The sequence below is a fragment of the Rousettus aegyptiacus genome, unplaced genomic scaffold (genome assembly GCF_014176215.1).
Source record: "Rousettus aegyptiacus isolate mRouAeg1 unplaced genomic scaffold, mRouAeg1.p scaffold_m13_p_5, whole genome shotgun sequence".
Taxonomy (NCBI): domain Eukaryota; kingdom Metazoa; phylum Chordata; class Mammalia; order Chiroptera; family Pteropodidae; genus Rousettus; species Rousettus aegyptiacus.
In genome coordinates, this window is record NW_023416308.1 from 54,851,335 (window position 1) to 54,876,534 (window position 25,200).

At 38.1% G+C, this 25,200-nt stretch overlaps 1 protein-coding gene across 1 annotated transcript in view; it reads left to right on the plus strand.

The window, feature by feature from the left end:
- Positions 1–4,949: 4,949 nt before the first annotated feature.
- MMP20 (matrix metallopeptidase 20) overlaps positions 4,950–25,200 on the plus strand; it is a 38,807-nt gene continuing 18,556 nt past the window's right edge. Inside the window, exons 1-6 of the mRNA XM_016134028.2 lie at positions 4,950–5,075; positions 11,523–11,770; positions 15,757–15,905; positions 17,677–17,802; positions 18,602–18,763; positions 20,958–21,099. Coding sequence (XP_015989514.2) covers positions 4,950–5,075; positions 11,523–11,770; positions 15,757–15,905; positions 17,677–17,802; positions 18,602–18,763; positions 20,958–21,099 — 953 coding nt within the window. The remainder of the gene's footprint in view (positions 5,076–11,522; positions 11,771–15,756; positions 15,906–17,676; positions 17,803–18,601; positions 18,764–20,957; positions 21,100–25,200) is intronic.

A 25,200-nucleotide genomic window follows, 5' to 3' on the forward strand; every position in this document is an offset into this window, starting at 1 on the left:
CATTTTGATTGCATGCAAGACCCACAGGAGTACTATAGAGCTGCTTGACAGGTAGAGTAAGCCAGGTGGTCCGTCTGCCAGCTAACTAGAGGTCCATTGTCTTCTAGGACACTGCTCAATATAGGCACCAATGTTTACATGCTTCCTATAACCGTCGAGAACATAAACTTTGAACTCTAACAGATCTGGGTTAAAATCTTGGAGCCACCACGTAATATCTGTACGTGTCAACAATTTTTTACCTGCCCTACTCCCAAGTTTCATCACTTGAAAAATGGAGTCTTAAAGTTGTATGAAATGTACTTAAGGTTCTCAGCTCAGTGTCTGGTCTATAATGAGGGTTTAATGAAAATTCTGACATCTAAGGGTAATGCTACACACCTTTGTTTGATTCATTAATGGGTCGATTTACACTTTATCCCTCTAAGGTTAATTTTTTCTTATTCCTAGCTTTATCATTCAACCAATCACAAATTCATGCATTCACATATTCAACACTGTTTACTGAATACTTATTTTGTGCCAGACACTGTTCCATGTGCTAAGGATACTGCTGTGAACAGAAAATATAGAATCTGTATCCTTATAGAGCTTGGTGGCGGAGACAGAAAACAAACACAAAAAAAATATATAGTTTGTCAATGTATACATTTAATGATATAATTTTTTTTCTTACAACTGTTATTTTAACACATGGTCAATTCAATAAGCAATGATATCTTAAAAGTAAGAAAATGTCACATAGTCATTTTTTATTAATCCATCACAATATCTCTGGAAAAATTTTGCAAATCATTTTTGCAAAAGCAATTATGAAATCTCTCATTTATGAACTGGACTGAGCACTAAGCAACCATTAGCCATTTTAATTCTCTCAACAGCTTTCTGACATAGGTTATCTCACAGAAAATCTATTATCTCTTATGTAACAAAGCGGCAGATAACTTAGGAGGTTTCACAGATTGCAGTCGACATTTTCTGGGTTTGGTTTTGATTTGTTCTTTGGTTGCCCCGCCATCAATTTCCTCTCTGGGAGATGTTCACATTATAAATATTATCGGCGGTCTCTATGGAATGTGTCTTGCTTTCTAGTATGAAGGCCAAGTTGGGGAGGTTCTCCTGCTTCTTGCCTCTGGGCTTCAGGGTCAAGGCACATGACCCAGGTCCAACCAACGGACTCTCCCAGAAATTAAATGCTGAAGGAGTGAGACAAAGACAGTTCAAAATAAGAGCCTAATAACAGCGGCCTGGACAATCCAGCTGCAATATTATCCAGTGGTAAGAGTCAAAAGCCCCTGCAATAGGTCACTCCTTGGCTTTGATTTCTACTATCCTTGGTCCTGCTGCTTTTCCTGGCCTGGCATTCCAGCCTTTCTGGCAATTCTCTGAGCTACCTGACATCTTTAAACAAACCAAACAAACATAAAAATGTGTGATCTCTTAAATTAGCCAGAACTGGGTTTTATAGCCTGAAACTCAAGAACACTGACTGGTAACATATCTAGAAAGTGGCTAGTGTTTGATTCTAGGTCTGTCTAGATATAAAGCCCATGCCCTTTGTAAGTAAGACAACTAGACTGTCATTTATTTATTCAACAATTATTCATCAATCCATCACGTGCATAGCAGGCGCCATTTCAGAAACTAAATGTTGCAGATTTACTAAAATTCCTATGGAGTTTAATTCTTAAATTCAGCTAGGAGCTAGCAAAAAGAAGTTCTCTGTAGTGAACTTGATTCTATAATTTAAAACACTTAACCCTGTATTAGTGGTACATTGAAACTTGGGTTCTGTTTAAAGTTTCTAAGAAGTCTTCAGGATCCTCAAAATATCACCCCTGCTCAGAGGCTACCAATTTTCTGTTTCATATATATTGTTTTTATCATCTAGTTTTTCTACAGATACTGTGCTTTCTACAGTTCTCTGCAATAGTCTTTCATTTCATTTCCTTTTAGTCATTTTCCTGCTTTGATAGGATCTTTTTAGGCTGGAATGATTTGGATTTAAAATTATATTTGATACAAGAATGATAGAAAGGAAGCAGACTTTGCTCCCCTGTGAAGAAGGAAAAAATCAGGAAAAGGAAATAACTAGAAAGAAGTTACTGGTTTTGCTTTGTCATTCTTTTTGGAAAGGTCAAGGATGTCGCACTGGCCTTGAGGTAAAATTTATTTACACCTAAGTGACTTATGAGAACATAAATTGCTATTCCTCTTCAGTTTTTGTATTTTATTGAAGCGTCATGCTTAGGAATATTGGGATTGATCCCATTCAAGTATTAGAAAAGTGGATACTGGAACCTTCTAGAAATATCTATATCACATCATACAGGCAGTTATTTACCTCAATCTGCTTCCAAAAAAAATGGAATTTAACATAATCTTTAGAGTTCTAGAGGTGAGAATATCTTCTCTCTGTTGATCCCAGGGTTTCTTCTTGTCGTTCTTCAATTCCAGCACTCCCCTCCCTGTCTGCTCTTGCATTGGGTCCATCACCATGAATTAGAACAGTCATTTGCAAAGAAAACAAGGGAACAAGATGATGAAGTGGAGGAGAGTTTCAAGGACTTGTTCCTTGTTCTCCAATTTTGGCAGCTGCTGTAAAGGAATAGTATTAGCGCAACAAAGGACAGGAAAGCGTATAAATGCAAATTTTGAAAGATTATGGTAATATTCTTTTCCTTTACTCAGACCAACAAATGACTGTGAGTATGTGTTTATACATTCATTCATTCCTTTATAAAACAAATTTGAGGGTGACTCCATAGTGTAGTGGTTAGCACGTCTCCTTTACAGACAGAAGTTCCTGGGTTTGTGCCCCAGGTGGAGCTACGGACCACATCCGGGTCCACCAGGCCCCAGAGGGCACCAGGCCGCGGGCACACACCACAGTGGGGAGGAGACAACCCACCTTCAGAGATCCAATTCTTAAGGGAAATTCACCCCCCTCCTCCATCCATAGGTCAGGGGTGAAAGAAGGAGGTGAATTAAAGAGGGGAAAAAAATTTCGATCATAACTTTTGTATCACAGCCTTCAAGGAGTATACAATTTAGTGAGTCAGAGGAGCCTACTAGAGCTCTGGTTTTTCTCCTTTTTTCTCCAGAGAATCATGTGTTGCGTGTCTCAGAGTACATGACAGAGATGATGTTCACATGTGTACTTGAGTACCTGGGGTTATTCACTAGATCCCACATATCAGCTGTAACTCCATCGTTTTCTCTTTCATGCAGGAAAATATATCAGAATGTAACAGTGAGAGAAAAGAGTGAGAGTAAGAGATCACTAGGGAATAACCTTGAATTGAGTCTAAATGCCAAGGTAAGTCATTCACATACTTTAACGGCTTAACAAGTATTAGTAATAAATTATTTGCACCAGACTTCACAAATAACTTCAAATACCAGGTATGTCACCACTAAAACACACTGCGCTGAAAGGCAAGGCCCGTATTTAATACTTTCTGTGACTAGGATGTTCTCGTCACTTTTTTATACAGGTTTTCATTTCATCCCAGAACCCTAAGTCTGATTTACTCTACTAATCCAGTGGTTTTCTAGTTTGAGCATGCATCAGAATTACCTGGAGGGCTTGTTAAAACAGAAACTTCTGGGCCCCGTTCCCAGAGTTTCTGATTTAGTGAGTCTTAGCAGGGACTGAGAATTTGCATTTCCAGTAAGTTCCCAGGTAAAAGTGATGCAGCAGATCCAGTAATCACACTTGGAAAGTCATTAATGGAATCATCCATTCATTCATTCGAAAAACATTTATTAAAAGCCTACCAGACACCAAAGTTAAAAAGATAAATCGGAACATTATTTTAAAAGAGCTAATGTCTACCAAGCACTCCTCTAAGGGCTCTGTTATGACCTTTATGACAATCCTACAAAATACATATTTTTTCCACTAGTTTAGAGATGAGAACACCAAAACTGAGATTAGCCTACTCAAAGTCATATGGACAGGTGTCTGAACAAGGATTTGAACCCTTGTCTATTGAATGCCAAGTGGTACCAGCAGACACCATGCTATATGCTATGCTACCCCTATAATACTGAGGAGCTTACACACCATGTTGCTGTCAGTCTTCTGCAGATTAAAAAAAAATGATGTTCAGAGAAGTTAAATAACTTGCCCAAAGTCACACAGCCAGGAAGTGTCTTTTAAAAAAATAAAGTAAAATAAAAAACATAATCTTGGTCTGATGCCAAAGTGCTTTTCTCACCATGAACACCATGTCTCCATGCTATCTCTAAATCACAATCAATCTTAATCACTCAGTTAACTAGAGTGAGCAGAGAATGGGTATTGCCTTCTAATGTCTTGGTTAACTAAAATATATCTCTTGTATTAATTTTCTAACAGTTATCAGTTCATTTTCCACCCTAAGTCAGCACAATAAAATGTAATGTTTTCTCGATGATTCAGTATCTTACATACCCCAGAACCATCATTATAAACAGCATTCGTTACTGAAAAACATCAAGGTGGATACAGAAGACACAGATGATTGGATTGAATGTGTGGGGAGCCCAGAATTACTGAGGACAAATTAAATTATATTCTAATCATTTACCTTTTCTGTAATCAGAATGGAAAAAGGCCTCCAAAATGAGACTAATCGAATGTTTCAGTTGAGTTGGGTTCATATTAATCAAGTTCACCCCAGTTTGTTCAAGTAACTGACAAACTTCATTAAAAGTGACTGTTTTTCTCTTTTTTGTGACTTGGTAAATCACAAAGAATGAAGCTTTCCCTGACTCCTGTGTACCATTGTGTTACCCCATCATCAGGGAAAAAAATGAGCTGTATAATTACCATTTGAGACATGAATCATCCTTGCTCTGAGGGTCCAGACCTGTTTGACTCTATAAAAGCAACTGAAGGTCTAAGTGCAAACATGCATTGTCTGCTGTCCCCCAAGCTAATATAATTACCAAGCTACCGCGAGATGAAGGTACTCCCTGCATCTGGCCTCGCTCTCCTCCTCATCACGGCTTTGAACTTTTCCACTGCAGCCCCCTCCCTATTTGCAGCCACCCCCAGGACCTCAAGGAACAACTACCACCTCATACAGGTTTGTGACTCTTTGCAAGATTCCCTCTTCCTCCTCCTGCCCTGGAAAAACCAAAAGGGTGTAATGAGAAAATACGGAAAAATCTATTATTGTTTTAAAATCATCTTATACGTCCTTTGAAGTCTAATAGAAACTGTCTTCTGTGCAGCTAAGACTGATGTCTGGTGTACATTAGGTGTACGTGTCGCATGCCTGAATAAATAAGTGAACAACTATTTATCTAGGTATCTTGCTTTTTACAGATTGAGGTGGCTTGCAAAAAATATATGCAATACAAAAAGATCAGAGCAGTATCTGAGGACTAATATAAGAGAAAGATAAGGGTAGAAAAATAAAAAATGAGGTGCAAGATTGCACACTAGAGATGGGTTGTAGATATAGTACTAAACTTCCTAGCAGACCTCTTGTACTCACGAAAAACTTGTTCAAAATCTAAAATGAACCAAGTTTTTCCAGGGTGCCACCCGCTTCTCATCTGAGTCTTTCTTCTCTAAAGCATATTCCCCACGTTATTTATTTAAACTTTCTGTCTTTTCGCTTTTTAAAATCTCTCCCAACTGACTGTTGGAAAGGATCTGATACAAATAATTCATACTAGCATTTTTGCAAAGAATATGTGTGACTCTAAGTGATCCAATGTATATTTGCTTCTAAGCATTTTTCGCATTTACTAGGTAAGCATCGATCTTTAACCTAAAGAAATGAGTCTCTAATGATGGAACTTCCAACATTAGTGAAAGTGGATGAGATGTTTTTGCACCAGGGCTCTATTTCAAGAGAGACAGCACATATGTGACTATTAGCCCTGCCTCTGGGGTGCTACATCTGTGTACTACTTCCTCAGTTGCACTTCAGAGCTGTTTTTCACTCATACATACCCGCACCAGCGTGTCCCTACAGTTGTTTACACTGTTCATCCATTCTAATTGGTCAGTCCCCCTGCCATACCAATAAATATTTTCAATATCAGCCCTGCACATAAATAGTACACTGGACGCCAAATACAGGCCTGTTGAACTGAACTTCCTTCGACTTGAGCCCACTTTTAGATGAATTAAATTCAAAATAACATATCTCAGAACATTGAGGTCTCTTTTCAAATTATATTTCACTGCTGCCACCTAGCTTTGGGTTTCTTCTCCCCAACTTCGTGTCGTTCTGATTCAGAAACTATGGAGTTCTGTGACCTTCTGAGCCAGAACTAATCAAAGGTGGCTGAAGACCAAACTTCTAATCCAGGTTCAGACAAACCATGGCCATCAGCAATATCGGCCATGTCTGTTCGTTTGCATACCGTCTATTACTGCTTTGTATTGCAATGGAGTACTGCCAAACCAAAAATATTGACTATTGGCTCTTTACAAAAAAAAAATTAACTGACACCTGAGCAGTCTATGCAGGAATAAGGCCAGAAAGACATGAGAAAAGCCATCCTTGCTACGAGTATTTGGAAAGAATTAGGTAGTCTTGGAATGTTGGGGATCTTTACTAATCCCTTAGGTCAGCTCTTCTCAGTCTCCCTTATGACATAATCTCAGAAAGACCTTTGACAGAGGACCAAGGAAACTTGTCAACACCTTGCCACCTGGAAAACTGCATCTTCTCCTACCTGCCACGGCCCGGTTATCAGCCCTGGGCAGGAATAGGTATTGCTCTTTAGCAGGTAGGAATGATCTGGGAAAACCTCTAAAATGGGTCCCAGTGACTAGAAAAAAAATTAATGTCCCACCTTATAGTTTATAGAAACACATAACAACTTCGGTAGCCTTACAATACAACAAATGAAACAACATGAAAATAGGTAGTTTGAGTTCATTAATTCAACAATTATTTACCTACCACTTACTGTGTGCTATGTGCTGGGGTATGTTCTAAGTACTGGATAAACATCAGTGAAAAAAACAAGTCAAGTCTCTGTTCTTATGGCACTTACCTGGGGACCACAGAGGGAGTGGGAAGGTCCTGGGAAGAGATAAACAAGTGGTCGGTCAACAAGTACCCAAGATTATTTCAAAATTGCTGTGATATTGGAAAAATAACTAGGATAATAGAGAATGACTGGGACAGTAGGATGGGGGAGCATTTTCACCTCAGTAATCCAGAAAGCCATCTCCAAAGAAATAAACGACATTCGAGGTGAACCTGAACTACATAAAAGAGCCAGTCATGTAAAGATCCAGAGACAGAACAGTCTGGGCAGAAAAACAGCAAATGCAGCAGCTTGTTGGTGAAGGAGCTTGAATGTGAGCATCAGGCTAATGTGGCAAGAGCCGAGAGACCACAGGAAGAGGGTACTGGCTGAGTCCCAGAGACAGGCAAGGCCGGCGGATCATCTGGGGCCTGGGAGCCCGTGCCAGAACAAGCGGCTTCCACACTGCTCTCTTCTTTCTAGATCACTCACTGAGAGAGAACAAATGGCTTCTTGTGTCTGGAAACACCAGACAGGCAATGTTTCCATGTACCATATGCTTCTTCCCAAGCCAATGAACACAATGATTTACACTCGAAAAGACGAACGGTTTTTTTTAGTTGATTTATTTAATGCCCACTTATATCCTTTAAATTCTAATTTGCTTATGAATATAAAGGTTTAAAAATAATGGAAGGATAAAATGTATACTTAGTCTCATAATCCAGAGTTCTATTCTACGGGTTTCTTTGTTTTCTAAAAATTATTATCAGTACAGCATTTAAAACAAGTTATTAAATTGCCCTTAAAAATAATACAAATTTTCATTATTACATATTATGAATTTATAATTAAAGAAAATAAATAATAAAACTCTTTCCAATATAATCTGTTAAATTCAGGTGTTTTTACTACCATTTTACTTACTGTGCGTAAAGATATTTTTAAATCGTTATTATATTTGGTTTCTATCTTTTGTACTGATTATCGTGTCACGGAAAATTTTGATTTTTATACTATTTTCATTAACATCATTTTAAAAAGTTACAAATATTCCAGAATATGAGTGATTTATAATTTATTTAATGATTTCTTTTGTTAGACACATAATCTCCATCTGAACATTTCTGTGAATATATTTATACATCAGCCTAATCTAAAAGGTTATTTTTTCGGGATAGATTTCCAGAAGTGGAATTAATGAGTAAAAGGATATACATTTTAAAGTATTTGAATACATTTAAAAGCATTTTCATGGTGAAGACCTCATTGAATTCTCACACTGCTGTGGTCAGTAGGACAGATACCAAACCCATTTTATAGATGAGAAAGCTGAAACCAAAAGAAATCAAAGAAATTGCCCTAAACTTGTTAGAACCTAGGATTACCACACAGTTCTCACAACTCCATTTCTGTGACTTAGCCAAAACAGAAAGAAATGTTCTCTATCAAACTTTGGAAGAGAAGTGAAGGGAAGACCACCTGACAACCAACCTTAAAATCCTGTGATTTTAATAATGGGGGAGAGGGAAGAGTGAGGGGCAAATGGAAAAATTCTGGCGAGGCCTGGAATCTTAGACCCAGTGCCACAATCAGGTTTGAGCCAACAGCAGACAAATGTTAGTATTAACACAAACACATTTTGAGTGCACACCTAAGTGCTTAATTGAACATTTTGTCTCTGAAAAGCATGATAAAATTTTGTTGATAATTTTGGCCAGAAAGTTCCAGAATGATTTGGGTTCTCAGTACCCCCAGACATCTGATAATTCCTCAAAGAAGCATACTTTCATATTCGATCTAAAGACAAAGAGCTCTAATATGAATTGAACGTTTATTCTGCACGTGGAACATGTCAGGCACAGGGCCCATATCCAGGAAGGAGTCATGGTCCCCAATGGGACGGAGATTGCAGTCAAGCAGGCGAGAGTGATGAGAAAGTGATGAACATCAGGGCAATGTGACAGGCATTTGCTGGTATAAGAACCACATCCTGTGGGAGCACCACAGTGACCAATTTTTGTTCTCTTTTTTAAGCAGGGATAGTTTCTAATTTTATTTTTACCTCATTAAAAGGCATTGTTTTCACCCTATCTCTTATGACTGGCCTTAAACCTTTCGAGCTATAGATCTAGCACCTTGTGCACATTTTAAAGGAAAAATGTTTTATTGTAAAAATTGTATATATTCAGAATAGAAAAATTATAAAACATATATAACTAAAAAAGAGATATTCTCAGTTCCATCACTAAGACATAAACACTGGACTCCTCAGTCTGTGTCCTTCAAAACACTTTTCTATGACTGAAGCCAGAACTAGGGTGAGGGAGGGTTGAACACTGTCTTTATTTAAAATTTTGATAGTTTGTACATCATGAATTTTTCGCATTAATTTTAATCTTTTAAATATTGCATTAAAATGTTCTTTTTCTTGATTACTGAGTTTTTGGCGACTCTCTCACTTCCTCACCCTAGTCCCAGTTTATGACTATCTGTGTGTATATACACAGGCACACGCTTTTGTTGACAAACATGGCTTATTCTATAATAGTAGTTGTAAACCTGCTTTCCACTTAATATATCATGAGCGTCCTCCCTCATATGACTATATTATGTGAAACCAAAATAAGAATATAGAGTGAAACATATGACCTAACAAGGGAACAAAGTATTTGAAATCAAAACTGTCTCAGAAAATAAAGAGCATCTGGTCTTCTGTGCGAAGCTTACCTCTGAAGAGCATAATTCAGATTTACTGTAAGCATCACATATCACAATATCAACCTGAGCAAACAAGAATGGCTCAGATGTCATCTTGCAAAAAAGATCACAAACATAAAATGCTTATTTAAGATGGCCTAACCAGAGATGGACAGGGAACACTTTTGTTTCAGAGCGCCTCATCCAGGCTTCGGGACCTGGCCCTGCATGCTGCCTCCCGTTTTCCCTCCTTTAGGTTCTCATGTCATTAAGATTTGTACAAAGGATGATTGTCAGGGAAGTGAGATTCTTTCACAAGCAAGGTAGGGAGCAAGGATTGGTTGACGCCGCAGAGAGGACGCAGAGCACCTTGTCCAAATGAGTGAGCAAGTCACACCTTTTTATTTTTTCCTTAACAATTATAGTCCACGTTCATAGCAAAAAACTTTGGAAAAGATATAAAATAAATAAAAATATAAGTAAAGATAAAAAATAAATTGTTGCCCATAACCCAGAGGTAAACAAGATTAATATGCAGACATGTTTCCTTCCATTGTTTGTTACTCATGTTTACTATATATAACATATATTATCCATATATCAATTAGTATCTTAATTTTAATATCAATGTACATAACATTATTATATTAATATACATATATAATGAATGTAATATAAATACACATATATTTAGTTTATTTTATTTATGAAATTATGATTCTAATCTGTATAAAGGTTTCTCTGCTTTTCTCAGTATATTGCCATCATATTGAGTGCATTATTCCATGACATTAACTATTTTTCAAAAACGGGATCTTAGTAGAGGCTTGGTATTAATTCACATGAATATGTAACAATATATCTAACAAATTCTCTATTAAACAATTAAGATTGCTGCCAATATATTTATATAGAAAAATATTTATATATAACACAAATTTAAAATAGACAATTTATACAGTACATAAATAAATATATCATTTTAATATGATATATAAAGTTTTTTATATACAATAAATATACTCTATATAAATTTTTAGCTGCTCTTTGTTTATTTTCCCGAAACAAATTGGTTGAGTGAAATTTCTGGGCCCACAGCAGGCTCTGACTCTGCATTTGCATGACCCTGCCTCACTTCGCCTAAGCATCATAGAAAAGTGCTTTGAATGATATATTAGAGGTTTTAAGCTTTAATGTGTAAATGAAATTTTATAATGTGCGATTCATTTTACTTGACTCAAGGGACAAAGAGCCTGTCCCAGGAAACCAGTCCCATGAAAACTAGTTTTACCCCACATACTGAACACACCTGAAATGATTAAAAGCCTCAGTTGGGAAACATATTGACCCTCTGCCTTTGTATAAGATGAGAGGCTGGAATATAAAGCCTCTGATAGTTAAAAACACTGATTTTGCATTATGTTATAACAAAAATATGATACCAACAACTGCTTACCAGAGAAATAGAATCATTTGTTTCGCAAATTGTATACAGCTGTCAAAAGACAAAAAATTATCCATGGGAAAAATGTTCATTTTCCATTCATTTTCTCTTCTGAAATATCGTTTCATTGTAGGAAAACTATAAAATGCCAGTTAGCAAAATAAATAAATAAAGGAATCTAAGATCTCCACTTCTAAAAGCTAATTACTGTTAATAATTTGGCATACTGTTTATCTTTTTAAGCTTTATCTATTCAAATATTTTTTTTCAAAAATGGGGATATGCTCTACACACTGTTTTCTTGATACATCAGGGAAGTATGTCTGTTTTACTTGAGCTTGAGTATTTTCCAGAGACTGTGCTGTAGATGTGTCAGTCTGCCTCTCCATTTCAGGCGTACCTTGACAAGTATTACACAAAGAAAGGAGGGCATCAGATTGGTGAGGTGGTTGCACGAGGAAGCAATTCCATGGTAAAGAAGATTAAGGAGCTGCAAGCATTCTTTGGCCTCCAGGTCACGGGGAAGTTAGACCAGTCCACAATGGATGTGATCAAAAGACCTCGCTGTGGAGTCCCTGATGTGGCGAACTACCGCCTCTTCCCAGGTGAACCCAAATGGAAAAAAAATACTTTGACATACAGGTAATGAGATCGGAGTCTTTACAAATTCAGAGAGAAAAACCCTCTTTCTTTCTTTCTTTCTTTCTTTCTTTCTTTCTTTCTTTCTTTCTTTCTTTCTTTCCTTTCTTTTAAAAATACCTTCTTTCTGATCTGTACGAACATCGTGATTCATCACAACCATTTAAGAAAAAGAACTTTTAGGTCCAATCTTTAAACAATGACAAGAATTCACTAGAAAATATGACCTCAGGATTAGTGTAATGACCGACCATCTTAGGTGTTACAATTTTACCAGACAACACATTTATCTTTAAAGAAAAATAATCTAGTCTAGGGTTAATAATCTGATAGAACCAACCAGTTTTTTTTTTTTAAACAACCCATTCAATCAGAAGGGTATGCTTAAACTCACCTATCAATAAATTGTTTTCACGGATTTAGAAAATCATTTACTGATGACTTCTAGTGTCTACTATAGCCATACAATTTTGGAGGTAAATTGGAGGCGTTCAGTTTGGGAGATAAATTGTCCTTTCTCTGTAGGCCCTTAGCCCCAGGTTTCCCCACATTATGCCCCCCTACACCTCTACCTCCAAGCTTTAGCACGCCCTCCCTGGTCATCTTCTGGCTCCTCCTGCCCTAAACAAGGATTCCGTGTAACACACAGGGACACGCCCAACCAGATCCTACATCCTCTGTGGGCTCTAGGTCCCCGCACCGGAATGCCTATCCAGCAACCTGGAGCAAGGTCGGCCTCGGTTGGACCGTGCATAGTGCCCGCCCCTCCTCGCGAGGGTGGGGTTGGAGGCAAGCAGGTGGCGCGTGAACGTGTGGGCCTTGCTCATGCCGTATAGAGAGGAGGCATCTGAGAAGAAAGACAGCCTTCATTTGTATTTTTGCCCCAGGCCTCGAAAATGTAGGGGTTTTCCAAGTCGAAAAACAGACCAAGCAAATAGCGACAGGGAGTGGAACGGTGGGCAGGCTGCCGTGCCTAGGGAGTAGAAGGTGCAGGAAAGGGAATGGCGGGAAGCGAGGCTGGAGAGGCTGCCGCGAAGGCAGCTAGGATGTGAGGCTAAGCAGTTTAGTCTTTATTCCCAGGGCAATGGCGAGCCAGGCCAGGGTCAGCAACAGATTTGGTTTTTTTGGATGAGCACATCTGGTCGATATCTGGGAATGCAAAAAGGATAGACTGACTGTTAAATAGTCCCAGAAGCGATGTGCTGGCGCTGGCTACTAACAGCACACAAGAGCCAATCCTTAAATGTCTGCAATTTTGCAGACGGTTGTTAAGTTTCCAAGAATTTTGTGAGCTGGTTGCTAAACAAAGCCATTATTAAAAATTGAATTATATAAATTTACAATTAATTATATTAAAAAACAAAGGTAATCAAGACATTGCTTTTCGATTATTTTACTACATTTAATCTAGTAAATGACTTCACAAAGTCATTTACATCTATTTTATTTGTACGGCAGAATTGTGCTGTTGCTCAATTCTTCCCAATTTCGTGCTCAGTGGTGGCAAGTTGGTAGGTTGGGAGTGTTTACAATATAAAAATCTGCAAACTCTACAAATCAAGAATTTTCGTCATAGATCTGGTTATTAAAATGTGCCAGTACACCGGTTAGTCCCTGTGATCCAATGAGACCCAAATCAGGCTGCTCGTTAGCTGCTATGAGCTTTTGAGACCATAAGGTGGCGCACGGAACACAATTATTCAGCTTCAGCAAAAGAATTCCACAAAAATCAAAGCATTTGTTCTCCTTACGGAAAAACAATCTATAAGGAGCTGAACGCACAGTGATTATGAGATGATTAAGGGTAAAACTGGAAATTTTTATATAAACCCATGGAGTCTTTTCCATTGTTTTTTAAAATAAACTGTGTCACAGAAGTTTGGTCTGTGAATATGCACTGCAAAGACAAGTTTCATAGATCAGGAAATTTGGGACTTAGAGAAGTCTAATATTCTTGTAAGAAGTTGGGTGGCCTCAAAATCCCCTCAACACACACTGCCCATCCATGTTTGCCCTTGAACAACTTCCCTACCCACTCAGGAGACTCTAGATCTCAGAATAACTTCTTAAAACAAAGGATTTAAAAAGACAAAATATACCATGGTGCATATGTACATCAGCTTTGAAGTTAGAACTGAGCTCAAATCCTAATCATAAAATGTTGTTCATTATTATTAACTCTTAAAGTGCCGTGAGAATTAGGTGACATATAACATTAAAAAGTGCTTAGAGCTGTGTCTAAGCTTTAGTCTGTGTTCAAAGAATTGTAGCTATTATGACTGTTATCATTCGCTAGACTCTCCATGTTCTTTTCTGGTGCTCTTCTTTTCTCTGTCTCTGTCTTCTCCCACCCAACACAGCGTCAGCTCAAAGATATGGCTGACTTGTTTGGAATGCGAGGGAATTTCAAGGTACTTGCTACACAGAATCATGATAAATCACAGATTCATGTTATGCAGTGGGCTTGGCATATTTTGAAAGTACTAACTGGTCCCTTTAAGGGTTTTTCTGGTTTCCCGCTTCAACACTGAGGCCCCTTCCTCTTGGTCCCAACCACTGGAGTTAATGATCTTCCTTCCCAACCCACTACTGAGTTGAGCTATTTACCATCCTCTCTGTGGGACATGGTCCCTTCCTTTTGGGCCCCTAGGATTACCTCTGTTGGTTTCTGGTTGAGACTGTACCACCTGCATCCGAATTACCTAGGGTATCTGTTAAAATGCAGATATCTAGATCACACCTGTGATCTAGAAAATCTTTCTAGGTAGCTAACCACAGGTCCTAAAATTTGAGAACCACAGAGTAGGCCCTAAAAATCACTAGCTTTTATTCATTAATTCATCCATTTATCAAGAGTATTTGCTAAGTATCTACTATGTACAAGACACTGGACTAGGAGCTAGAGAAAGAAAGTAAGCTCAGTCCTGTCTCAGAGTTGGCTCTCACAGACCTAGCTTTTCACTCTGTATCCATTATCCCATCACAGCCCAAGGTCCCAGGTGGAAGGAAGTTCTTCTCTCCAGCCCTTCCTTCACATGCTGCCAGAAACCCCCTAGCCCTAGATTCCAGAGCAGCACGTCTTACTTAAAGAACCAACAGTCTCTCTTTACCTGCTCTTTGTCCAAAAAAGAAACAAAACAAAACAAAAAATGAAACAAACCAACAGAAAAACCTTTAAATTTTCCGCCTGCAGATGTCGTTGTCACTCCAGGACTTGATGACTCAAACCTTTTTTAGACCAAATGAGCCTCCTTGTTTAGAGTTAACAGTTCCTCTTTAAGAAATGTACTATTTTAAGAAAAACATTTCCTCAAGGCCCTGGGGAAATCCTGATGGCCTTTAGATAAGAATTTGCAAAACTGAAAAACTCCACATTTTTATTTTTTACAATTGAAAGGTTTCAGTCCCTTATGAACTTGTAACATTACACCAGGTATTATTCTTTAAAATTAGCGATAACTTAATAACAATAAAAGCTCAACTGTTTCAGCATCAGATTATCTCAACTCTTTCATTTCTCTACTTTATTTTTTTTATTGTTTAACATGTTTTAGTAATTTAACAAATATGAAAGCAAAATGAGAATTATTATTTGAGAGAAAAAATATAAATTATAGATTCATGTCAATATTTTCACTTTTTATTTATTTTATTTTTTATTAAATTTATTGGAGCATGTTGGTTAATAAAATTATATAGGTTTCAAGTGTAAAATCCATTTGCATTTTGTGTTCACTACCAGAAGTCAAATCTCCTCTGTCACCAAGTATTCAACCCATTTACCCTTAGTACCCACTTCTCCCCTTCCCTTTCTCTCTGGTAACCACTAAACTATTGTCTGTGTCTACGAGTTTTGTTTGTTTGTCTTGTTCGTTGCTCTTAGTTTTATATCTCGATATTTTCATTTTTTAATACAAACGAAATAATTCTTGGCTTTTTCACCTAGGAGCATTTACTGAAAGAAAAACGTGTCCCTTCTATTTTCACAGAATATCCAAATATACATCTTCCATGACTTCTGCTGATGTGGACAAAGCAATAGAGATGGCTTTGCAGGCCTGGAGTAGTGCCGTCCCTCTGAACTTTGTGAGAATAAATTCAGGAGAAGCAGATATTATGATATCTTTTGAAACAGGAGGTACTGTAGTGCTTCTTGGATTTTGTCTACTGATCCAGAGGAGAAATGTTCTAATACTTTTTCTACTACAATATTTAATCCAAGTGATCAGCATAATACTTCTTCACACAGTGGTGTGATAGGAGGCAGAGTCCAAGTTCATGGCAAAATTATGATCTTTATCTGGCCAGAAAATAGAACCAGAGGAATTTTCAGCATTTCTCGTCATCATTGGACTGAACTATAGGTTGGACTCAGCTTTTATCATGGTTTTGCCACATTAGGGACAAATTCTCTCAGATTTAGCTTTCCCACTGGCTGGGAGGCCAGAGGACCTAAACATTTCCATGATGATATTCATTGTTATATACCTCCTTCAGTATTAGCCAAGAATCTCCCACCTTGAATCCTCACTGAAGGAAATAAATTCCACAGCAGCCCTGACAATAGTGAGTGGGAGAGTGGTATTGCTGTCTCACCTCCACTTGCAGACTGCTTTGGGAATGAATGAACAGGCCTGCCTCCGACTTGCTCACTTCTCCATTCCTCACCCACCCCGGTAAGGAGAGGCATAACTTTGCATAGGGATTGATGGAGCGCTCTGAGCCCTTTTCAGAGAAACATATCTAGTTAGAAGACAAAAGAAAGGTCATGAAATTACTTTCTTTTCTTAGCTTGTGAATAGTCCAGGTAAGTGAGTTCTACTGCCTCTTCCCCTCCAAGGATAACATTTCCAGGTGTTTCTATTATTTCAAGTCTTGATTTAATTTTAATCTGAAACTAGGAGGGAGAAAAATCAAGAAAGTCCTGAGTGTGAACGTTTTAGAGATGGCCCATGGTGGATCCTGCTTCTCCCAGAGAATCAAGGTCACCTGCAGTAAAACAGCAAGACAGTGTGGCTCAGAGCAGCTTTGCAAACCATGGAGTTAACTTCTGGCTCTCTCTTGATCTTTCACACTTGTACCCTATCCTATAAAACACAAGCTAACCTGGGACATGAGGCTCTCTCACCAGGTGCCTCAGGGCATGCAACCGATTAAACCACACTGCAACTAAACCTAGAAAATGACACACCACAACTGTTTTGATTTTTAATAAAACAATGTATCCTCACTAATATCCCTCATTTCATTCTTCTTCCTTTTCTATTAAATTTGTAATGAACTGTTAATTAAATGTCAATAATAAAACAAAAATATATAAAGTTTTAAAAGTTAAGATTTTTAAACACCTTTATTACTTTCATGAGTTTCACACATGAAAGTATATCAGAATTACAAAGAAAGTTGTTTGACAATCCTTAAATTGTATTATATTGGACTGTGCTGTAGAAACGCAAAGCACACACTTATTCAATTTACTATTACTGTCTTAGCTGAATCAAATGTTGAGAGCTGCACTCTGCCAACATGTTCACATGCCAGTCGGTGGACGAAGTTGCTATTGAATGACCATCTGTGTTTTCTTTTGTAATCTACAGCATGGGCACAATTCGCAGTATGTCACATGTCAATTAACAGATATCACAAGAAAAACAATAATAGAAGAACGGTTTTTAAATATTCAATGCTTACAATCTTTAAAGTACAAAATAGTCCTTTTAATTTTCCAAGGGACAGATTAGTCGTTAACATTGAACTTCTTATTATTAAAAAAAAATGAATATTAAAAACCTATCTGTATGAGAAGTATCAGTGCTATTCAAAAAGTTTTCCATTCCCTTTAATGTTATGCACCCATCCAAACCGAAAGAAGGACTAAATTCTGTTGGCATCTCTCCCCACTTGTTTAGATCACGGGGATTCCTACCCATTCGATGGGCCTCGAGGGACTTTAGCCCATGCATTTGCACCTGGAGAAGGCCTGGGAGGAGACACACATTTCGACAATGCTGAGAAGTGGACTATGGGAATGAATGGTATATATGCACAATTCACCATAACCTGGAAAATATTGTACCTTCTTCTGGGCCTCCATCATGAAACCTTGAGGTTCAACGTCCCAAGCCACCCTTTAACTAGGGGGGCTGGCTAGGAAAAACAAGTAAGCCAAAAATCCAAAAGGGAACACCATAAGGGAAAAGACCCACCCTTGGTCTCATGCTGTAGACTTGTCTGATCTCTGGTTCATAATCTCAAAAAGCAGCCATCCCCTCCTCGACATGCCGCTTTTTTTTTTTTTTTAATACATAGTATTTATTGTTTCTTACTTATACATTCCAAATGACCTGAAGGAATTAGTTCTCTCCCAAGAAGTGTGATGGGGTCGGGTATAAAAGTTCCAGAATATCATGCTTGTCATCTGAAAATCTTCAGTGTGAAATGTGTGCGGATAAAAAAGAGTGGGCACTAATAGCAGGGAACTAGTAAAGTCCTTGTGGCCTAAATCTATGTATTGTTGCCACTATTATCATTTTGCCACTATTAGCTCTAGTTAGACCCCTTTTTCATCAATCTGCCGAGCATCAGTGACAAGGAACAAAATGAGCTGATTTCCATTTCCTTTCTTCCAAAAGGAAACTCCTAGCTAAATGGGAAAGAACTAGACTAAAGTTAGCAAAGCTAAGTGACAGAATAACCTACCAACCTTTGAATAGTCCAGTTATGAAAAGAAAATGAGTTAACTGTGATTTGGGCATAAAGTCTCCTGTAAATATGGAAGATATTGAAAATAAAACCCGGTGTTGATGCTGTCTTTTTCTCTCTCATATTGTCTAGGCTTCAATTTATTCACTGTCGCTGCTCATGAATTTGGCCACGCACTGGGTCTGGCCCATTCCACAGACCCCTCAGCATTGATGTACCCAACTTATAAGTACCAGCATCCCTATGGATTCCGCCTCCCCAGGGATGATGTAAAAGGGATCCAGGCCTTGTACGGTACAATCGCTACACTTCTTTGATGACTAACCCTGAAATTAACAGGCATTCAGTCTCCGACTTAGAGAAAGTATACTTTGCCAGGAGTTAACCTGCGGAGGTAAAGATTAAGCTAGAGACAACAGCCCCAACTGTGTCCTATTGTGAAGAGCTTGTTTACCAGATATGAATATTGCTTTTTTCTAAGATGTGCAATTAAATTTTATGTCCTTACTCCAGATATATTGGTCCCTTGACAACTATAGAAAATATAATCATTTGTCTGTTTTTTAAGTGTAGGTCAGGATTTAGACATTGAGAGAGGATGAATATATTTTATTCATATATATGGTAGTACTTACCCATTTGTAGATAAGTGACCTCATTTTCCTAAAAACAGCAATTATGATAATAACTACACCACTCAGTTGTATAGACAATCTGCAATTTACAACAATGTCATGAGTCATCCCACACCATCCTCATGACCAGTCTGTGGGATGTGAAATGTTTTCCTCATTTGATAGCTGAGAAAGCTGAGACTCAAAGACAGTAAGTATCCCAAAATATTCAAAATTATCTCATGTTAACATTCTTTCACAGGTGGTAAAGGATTATTAGAAACTCGATATCAAATCTTTCTTAACAGAAAGACAAATACGTTAATTCATGAGAAGCAATCTTGATACATCCTTAGACCTTGACACTTTTTCATTTTTTAATGGATAAAAGGTAGAAAAATCTAGAAACTGATTTTCCCTTCGGCCTCAGAGCCTGGTATTCAGCCTTTACTTTTGGAGCTTCTCCTCATTTTCTCAGCCTAGAAAAGGGTCTGGGCCCCCACACCTTCCTGCACGTTGGCCAGCCCATCTGACTGTTTAGAAATGAGCACACACATATGCAAACAGTCATATTTCATCTGAGACATAAAAGACAAATTTTTTTCAAAGAAGCATTTGGCCAGTTCTATCCACTTCGAGAGGGTAGGTGATAGTTCTGCTCTTCCTTTGAGAGACAGTAAAAAGTACTGTGAATATCTCCATTTTGGAAACTTGGCTCCAGAGTACCCAGTGGCAGGGTTCCAATGGAAAGCAATTCTCTTGAGTCACTGAGAAGGACTGAGCCCAAATACTTGCCTGCTGTTTATAGATCCTTGTGTATTGGAAACTTACCACCAGTCTCATGGCCACAGTCACTCAGCCAGGAGCTGAAGCATATCTTTTGAAATGACCATTTCTGCGCAGGTGAACAAAATGTAAAAACATAGTTTTATATTGCTGGGGAGCATGCCCATCTTCCACTCTTGACCAGAGTGCTTGGAACCTAATAAGTGTTGAGAAAAAAGGTAACATATTTCTAATCTGACCATTTTCTAGTTTCTGATCTTTTCCTGAAGCCTCACTCCACCCCTGATTTCACCCATCTCTCACCCTTACTGGGCCTTTCCTGTGCCTCACCCCTCCCCTAATCCTCACTTCTGGTCACAAGACTTAACCAATGGCTCAGGCAGCCACAGATCATTTTTCTGTAGCTGGCAGATAGTCCTCAGGAGTGCAGAGTGGGAGATGAAAACTCACCAGCAGCTCTCCCAAGAAGCAGGCCCCTGTTTTACAAGAGGATATCCCAGAAGATATCTTTAAATAGTAAACAGCTTCAGTGTACTTCACTGCCACAAGAATTCTCTGACTTTCCTGAGTTCCTAATAAAAAGCTATGCACAGTGCAGGATGCCCAAAAGTGGATGAAAATAATACAAAAATACATAAGAAAGTTATAATCTTATTGAGAGCACAGAACTTAGTTACAAAGAAACCATAAGTGGCAACTTTTAAAACACATTTCTAATTTGGAATGCCTATCACTACCAAAGAAGTTATGTGTAATAATAAACAAAGAGCTGCCACTCTTGGAACATTTACTATGTACCAAGCACTCTACTAAGTACTTTTAGTAGAGTGAATTCTCACAAAAACCTGAGGTAGGTGGTATTATTGCCCCTCCCGTTTTGCTAATAAGGAAACCAAGGCTTCAAGAGATTAAATTATTAGCCTGTTTATCAGCAACTAGTGAAGCTGGAATTCAAACCAAAGTCTGCCTGCCATCAACAACCATGCTCTTTATCACCTTGTCAAATGCGGTGAGAGTGGGTTTCTGGAGCAGAATTGTGCAGACTCGAGATTCCTGGCAACATTTGACCACATCACTTTGAATCCTAGGACCTCGGAAAGCATTCCCGGGAAAACCCACTGTGCCCCACACCCCGCCTCATAGTCCTTCCATTCCCGACCTCTGTGACTCCAGCTCGTCCTTTGATGCGGTGACAATGCTGGGGAAGGAGCTCTTATTCTTCAAGGACCGGTAAGCCTAAGCCAATTTTTAGACAACGAGGTTGTCCTAGAAGTGTGACGAAAATGATTTATAAACCTTTTTTCACTCAGCAGTGTCTCATCTTTCCATGTCAAAGAATTTTAATTTTCATCTTCATTTTATATATGTATATATATTCCAATGAATAGATATATCATTACCTAATTAGCCAATCCCATCCTATAAACATCTAGATTATTTCTCATTTTTAAAAATTAGGAACAGCTTAAACTAAATCTTTAACAATGGATGGGCATCCACTTTTCAAAAACAAATTAGAGCAGAGCCCAGAAACCCAGGTTTTAGCATCAGGCTAAGTTGGTTTAAATTCTTACTGATCAGGTGACCTTGGGTAAGCAATATGCCAAAAACATAGCAAATGCTCAATAAATATTTAGGAGTAGGAATCAAAAAATACGTACAATGGATTGAGTCTTAGAAACTTGGTGTATTCATTATTATTTACTTTTGTTGATTCTTTTATTAACACTTATTATTAATTCTTCTTATCGATTATTACCAAAAGTAAACTGAAACAGAATTAATAAACATTGGCCCAGGAGCGATTGGCAAGGCACAGAGCAAGAGAACCCTGGACCACCATGCTAAGTAATGTTGGCTTCATCTAAAGGATAGGGCTGTCAGGTTTTACATTGCCCACATGTGTGCATACAGCTCTGGTTGAATGATAAAGAAATGAGATGCAAACCACGGTGGTTGTGATAGGGGCAAAGGAGACAGTGCAGACAAAGATATTACTCCCTTCCATGCAATTATAATTGTTTTCTTTGAAGATCAAAAAGGGAAAAAAATGCTTAAGAACACTCTATCTATCAAACTATGAGCATTTAGTAACTACTCACTATTAATAAATATATCTTTTGACAAAGTCTTGACTATATACACTAAGGGTGGTATCAAAATAGAAAAGGAGGCATAGATGCAAGAGACATTTAGAAATGAGTGGTTAAGAAGAGATTACAGAAAAACAGATGGCTGACTAACATGTATCTGCTTAGTCATCACCTCCTCATTTTCTATTCTGTCAGATTTGATGACCTATTGTGGTAGGGTAAGTAATCCCCAAGAACTAGAAAGAGCTAGAAGGAGGACAGGGGGTCAGCAGTGGTCCCCTTCTGGCTCTGAATTTGCCACTAACTCTCCATGGGAATTTGAATCTCTCTTTCTCCATTTTTAAGATGAGATGTTGTATGATATTAATAGTGACTTCAGTGTGCTCAGTACTTACCACCTACACACTTTGTAATCAAATCCTTACAATTGCACTGCGAGGTATGAATTATTATTCTCTCTTTATAAGATCTAGAAAGGATAGCAACTTGTTCAAGAGCACATTGCTAGTGAGAGGTGGAACTGGGACCCACACCTACACTATCACATGGCAGGACTTGTGCTCCTAACTCCCTGCTCTACTGCCTCCAGAGCTAGAATCCCATGACCCTATAGCTCTGATCTCCTCCCAGCTGTCACCAAAAGTCCCAAAGTGCTTGCTAAGCCTGGACAAAGAACAAAGAATTCTTTAAAGTCACAGCTACAATGGCAACCTGGGGGCCATTCTGAAAGAGCTCCCAGTCTGTTCTCTCCCACCCACAAGACTGGAATTCCCCATCACCAACAACAGTCTGTTGAGACATTTCAAACTGTGGATGTAATAACCGCATGGTTTGTTTCCAAAGCAAAATGGAATGCAGTACCTTTTACAGTCACCATGAGATTGTTACATATTCTCCATAGTGTACAAAGGTACGTCAGTACATTAAAATGTTCTATTTGAAGAGAAATAAACTTTGCTACAATAAATCGAAAGTCATATATATATTTAATTCACATATCTTTATTTTTATAATAGATGACAAAATATTGAGACTGTCTCAGATTTCTTCAGGCACTTAGGGAAGAGAATAGGGAAATGACTAAGTTACAGTCATACCAAAATTATCTCCCCAATTATTCTGGGTTTTACGCAATATCATTTAAAGGTAAAATCAAGAATATCAAAATCAGCTATAGGCCTTAGAAGAAGAATAACATTTTACAAATGGCATAGTAAAAAGTTTGATCACGTCTAACTTCTTCATTTTAGAGACAAGAAATCTAGGTCTCTCAGCCCAGCAAACCCTCCAAGTGCAACCTGGGTCTTCTGACTCCTGGTCCTGAGTTGATGTGTCACTCACATAGAAAACTTTCTGACTATGCCCCAAGAGAAGTACTAAATTTTCACTTGAATGAACTTATGCCTTTCGACTGTTGTGCATCTGAGTTAGTAAAAATAAAAATAAATAAATAAAATTTTTTTAAAAAAGCACTCAGGCTGCCCTTGGCCTGCAGGTCCTATTAATAGCCACAAGGAGGAGGATGTTCTTAGACTATTGAAGTTTCCCATAAATGTTTGATAGGCAACTCAAATTCTGTTTTATTTTCAAAATAGGATTCTTTAAAAAAAAAAAAAAAGCTGTTAATCACTACTTTCACACTTTGAAAGACGTTAAGTATCTTAGAGAGCAAATAAAGACATTTTTGAGGGTATGCAAACAGGAACTGAAGAGAAAGGTGAATGGAAAAGGCATTCTGAAGGAGTCACCGGCAGGCAGGACGTGGACACTAATTTGGTGAGGAGAACAATGGAAAAGAAAGAGTCAAAAGTAGTAGCAGCATCCACATGGATAGGAAAAGCAGGATTTGTGGGGCACATGAACCAAAACTCAATGTTAGGTGTGTCGAATTTCAGGTGGTGACGATTCTTGTGAGGTTTTACAGAAATAAGCTAGTACTCAGAAGAGAGGTCATAGTTAAAGGCTTCATAGGTTATGGGATCTCCTACATGGAGGAGACAGTTAAAGGTGTAAAAATAAACTCTAATAATAATTATGATAACTGACAGTTCATGATCATTTATAGTGCTAAAGATTTAATAGACACTCATTTAATCCACACTTATTATCACAACTAGAAATGTAACCTAAGTCTACTTGACATCAGAAACAGGTAGAGCCCCAAATAAATCAGAGAAAAGAGGCTTATTTTTTTTTTTTAGGTGAATAACAGTGGAAATGCTGCCAGAAGTCACCAGGAAACTGAAGAAATGGGACTGACTGGCCAGGATAATTCAGGAATGTAGTTGCAGTGGAGTAGTGAGGAAGGAAGCCAGTACATGTGGAATGAAAGAACAATTTGTGGGGAGCAAATGGAGATGGTAGATCCAGATCACTCTGTTGAGAATCTTGTTGATAATGAAGGAGAGTAAGTCAGGATAATAGCTGGAAGAGGCATCAGGGTCAAATGAGGATATTTCAAGATGGAAACTACCTGGACATATTTGAAGACTTGAAAAGGAGCCAGTAGGAAAAAAGAAATGCAAAGCACTGTGGGAAGGAAGGATGGTAAACTCAGTAACCACTACTATGAGACAGTATGTTTGGAATCTAGCATTTCCCATAGTTCCATGGGCTTGAGGGAAGCCAGCACAACTGAAGCAGAAGTCTTCCTCCTTCACAGTCTGGAGATGTATCTTTTCTATAAGGCCGCATCATTGAAAGTCAACAAATGGCATTGTATTTACTTAGGCTGATTCTATTATGTATTAAGAATTCAGACAAAAAAGGCAAAGCAGGTGCACTAAAAACTTTGACTCATTGTCATTTCTTCTGAACTCCCTCCTGGCTAAGGATGAGGACCTTCACATCTTTATAGGTTATGGCTTATTATCTCCTCAGATGGGTATAAACATTTAATTTAAGGGTACTACGCTTTGACTATTTTTAACTCACACGACTGTCTCACCGTGGGTTTTTAATTTTATAAGTTGTATTTTGCTTGGACTCAGTGAGATGGATGATGCTTGGTTGATTTCTTGGCCTCTAAAGTATTCTGATATAAGCAATTCTGGTTAGTGAACCCATCCTTCAAAATGAATGGCTTCTCAGCTAATGATGTAACAGTTTATACTTTAAAGTTTCTAGTGACAGAAATATTTTATGTCAGGGAGACAAATTTAGAAGAAAACCTAGTTATCTGATAATACTCTAAGTTTAAGTTTTACATATCATCAATTAATAAATTTGTAGAGCGAAA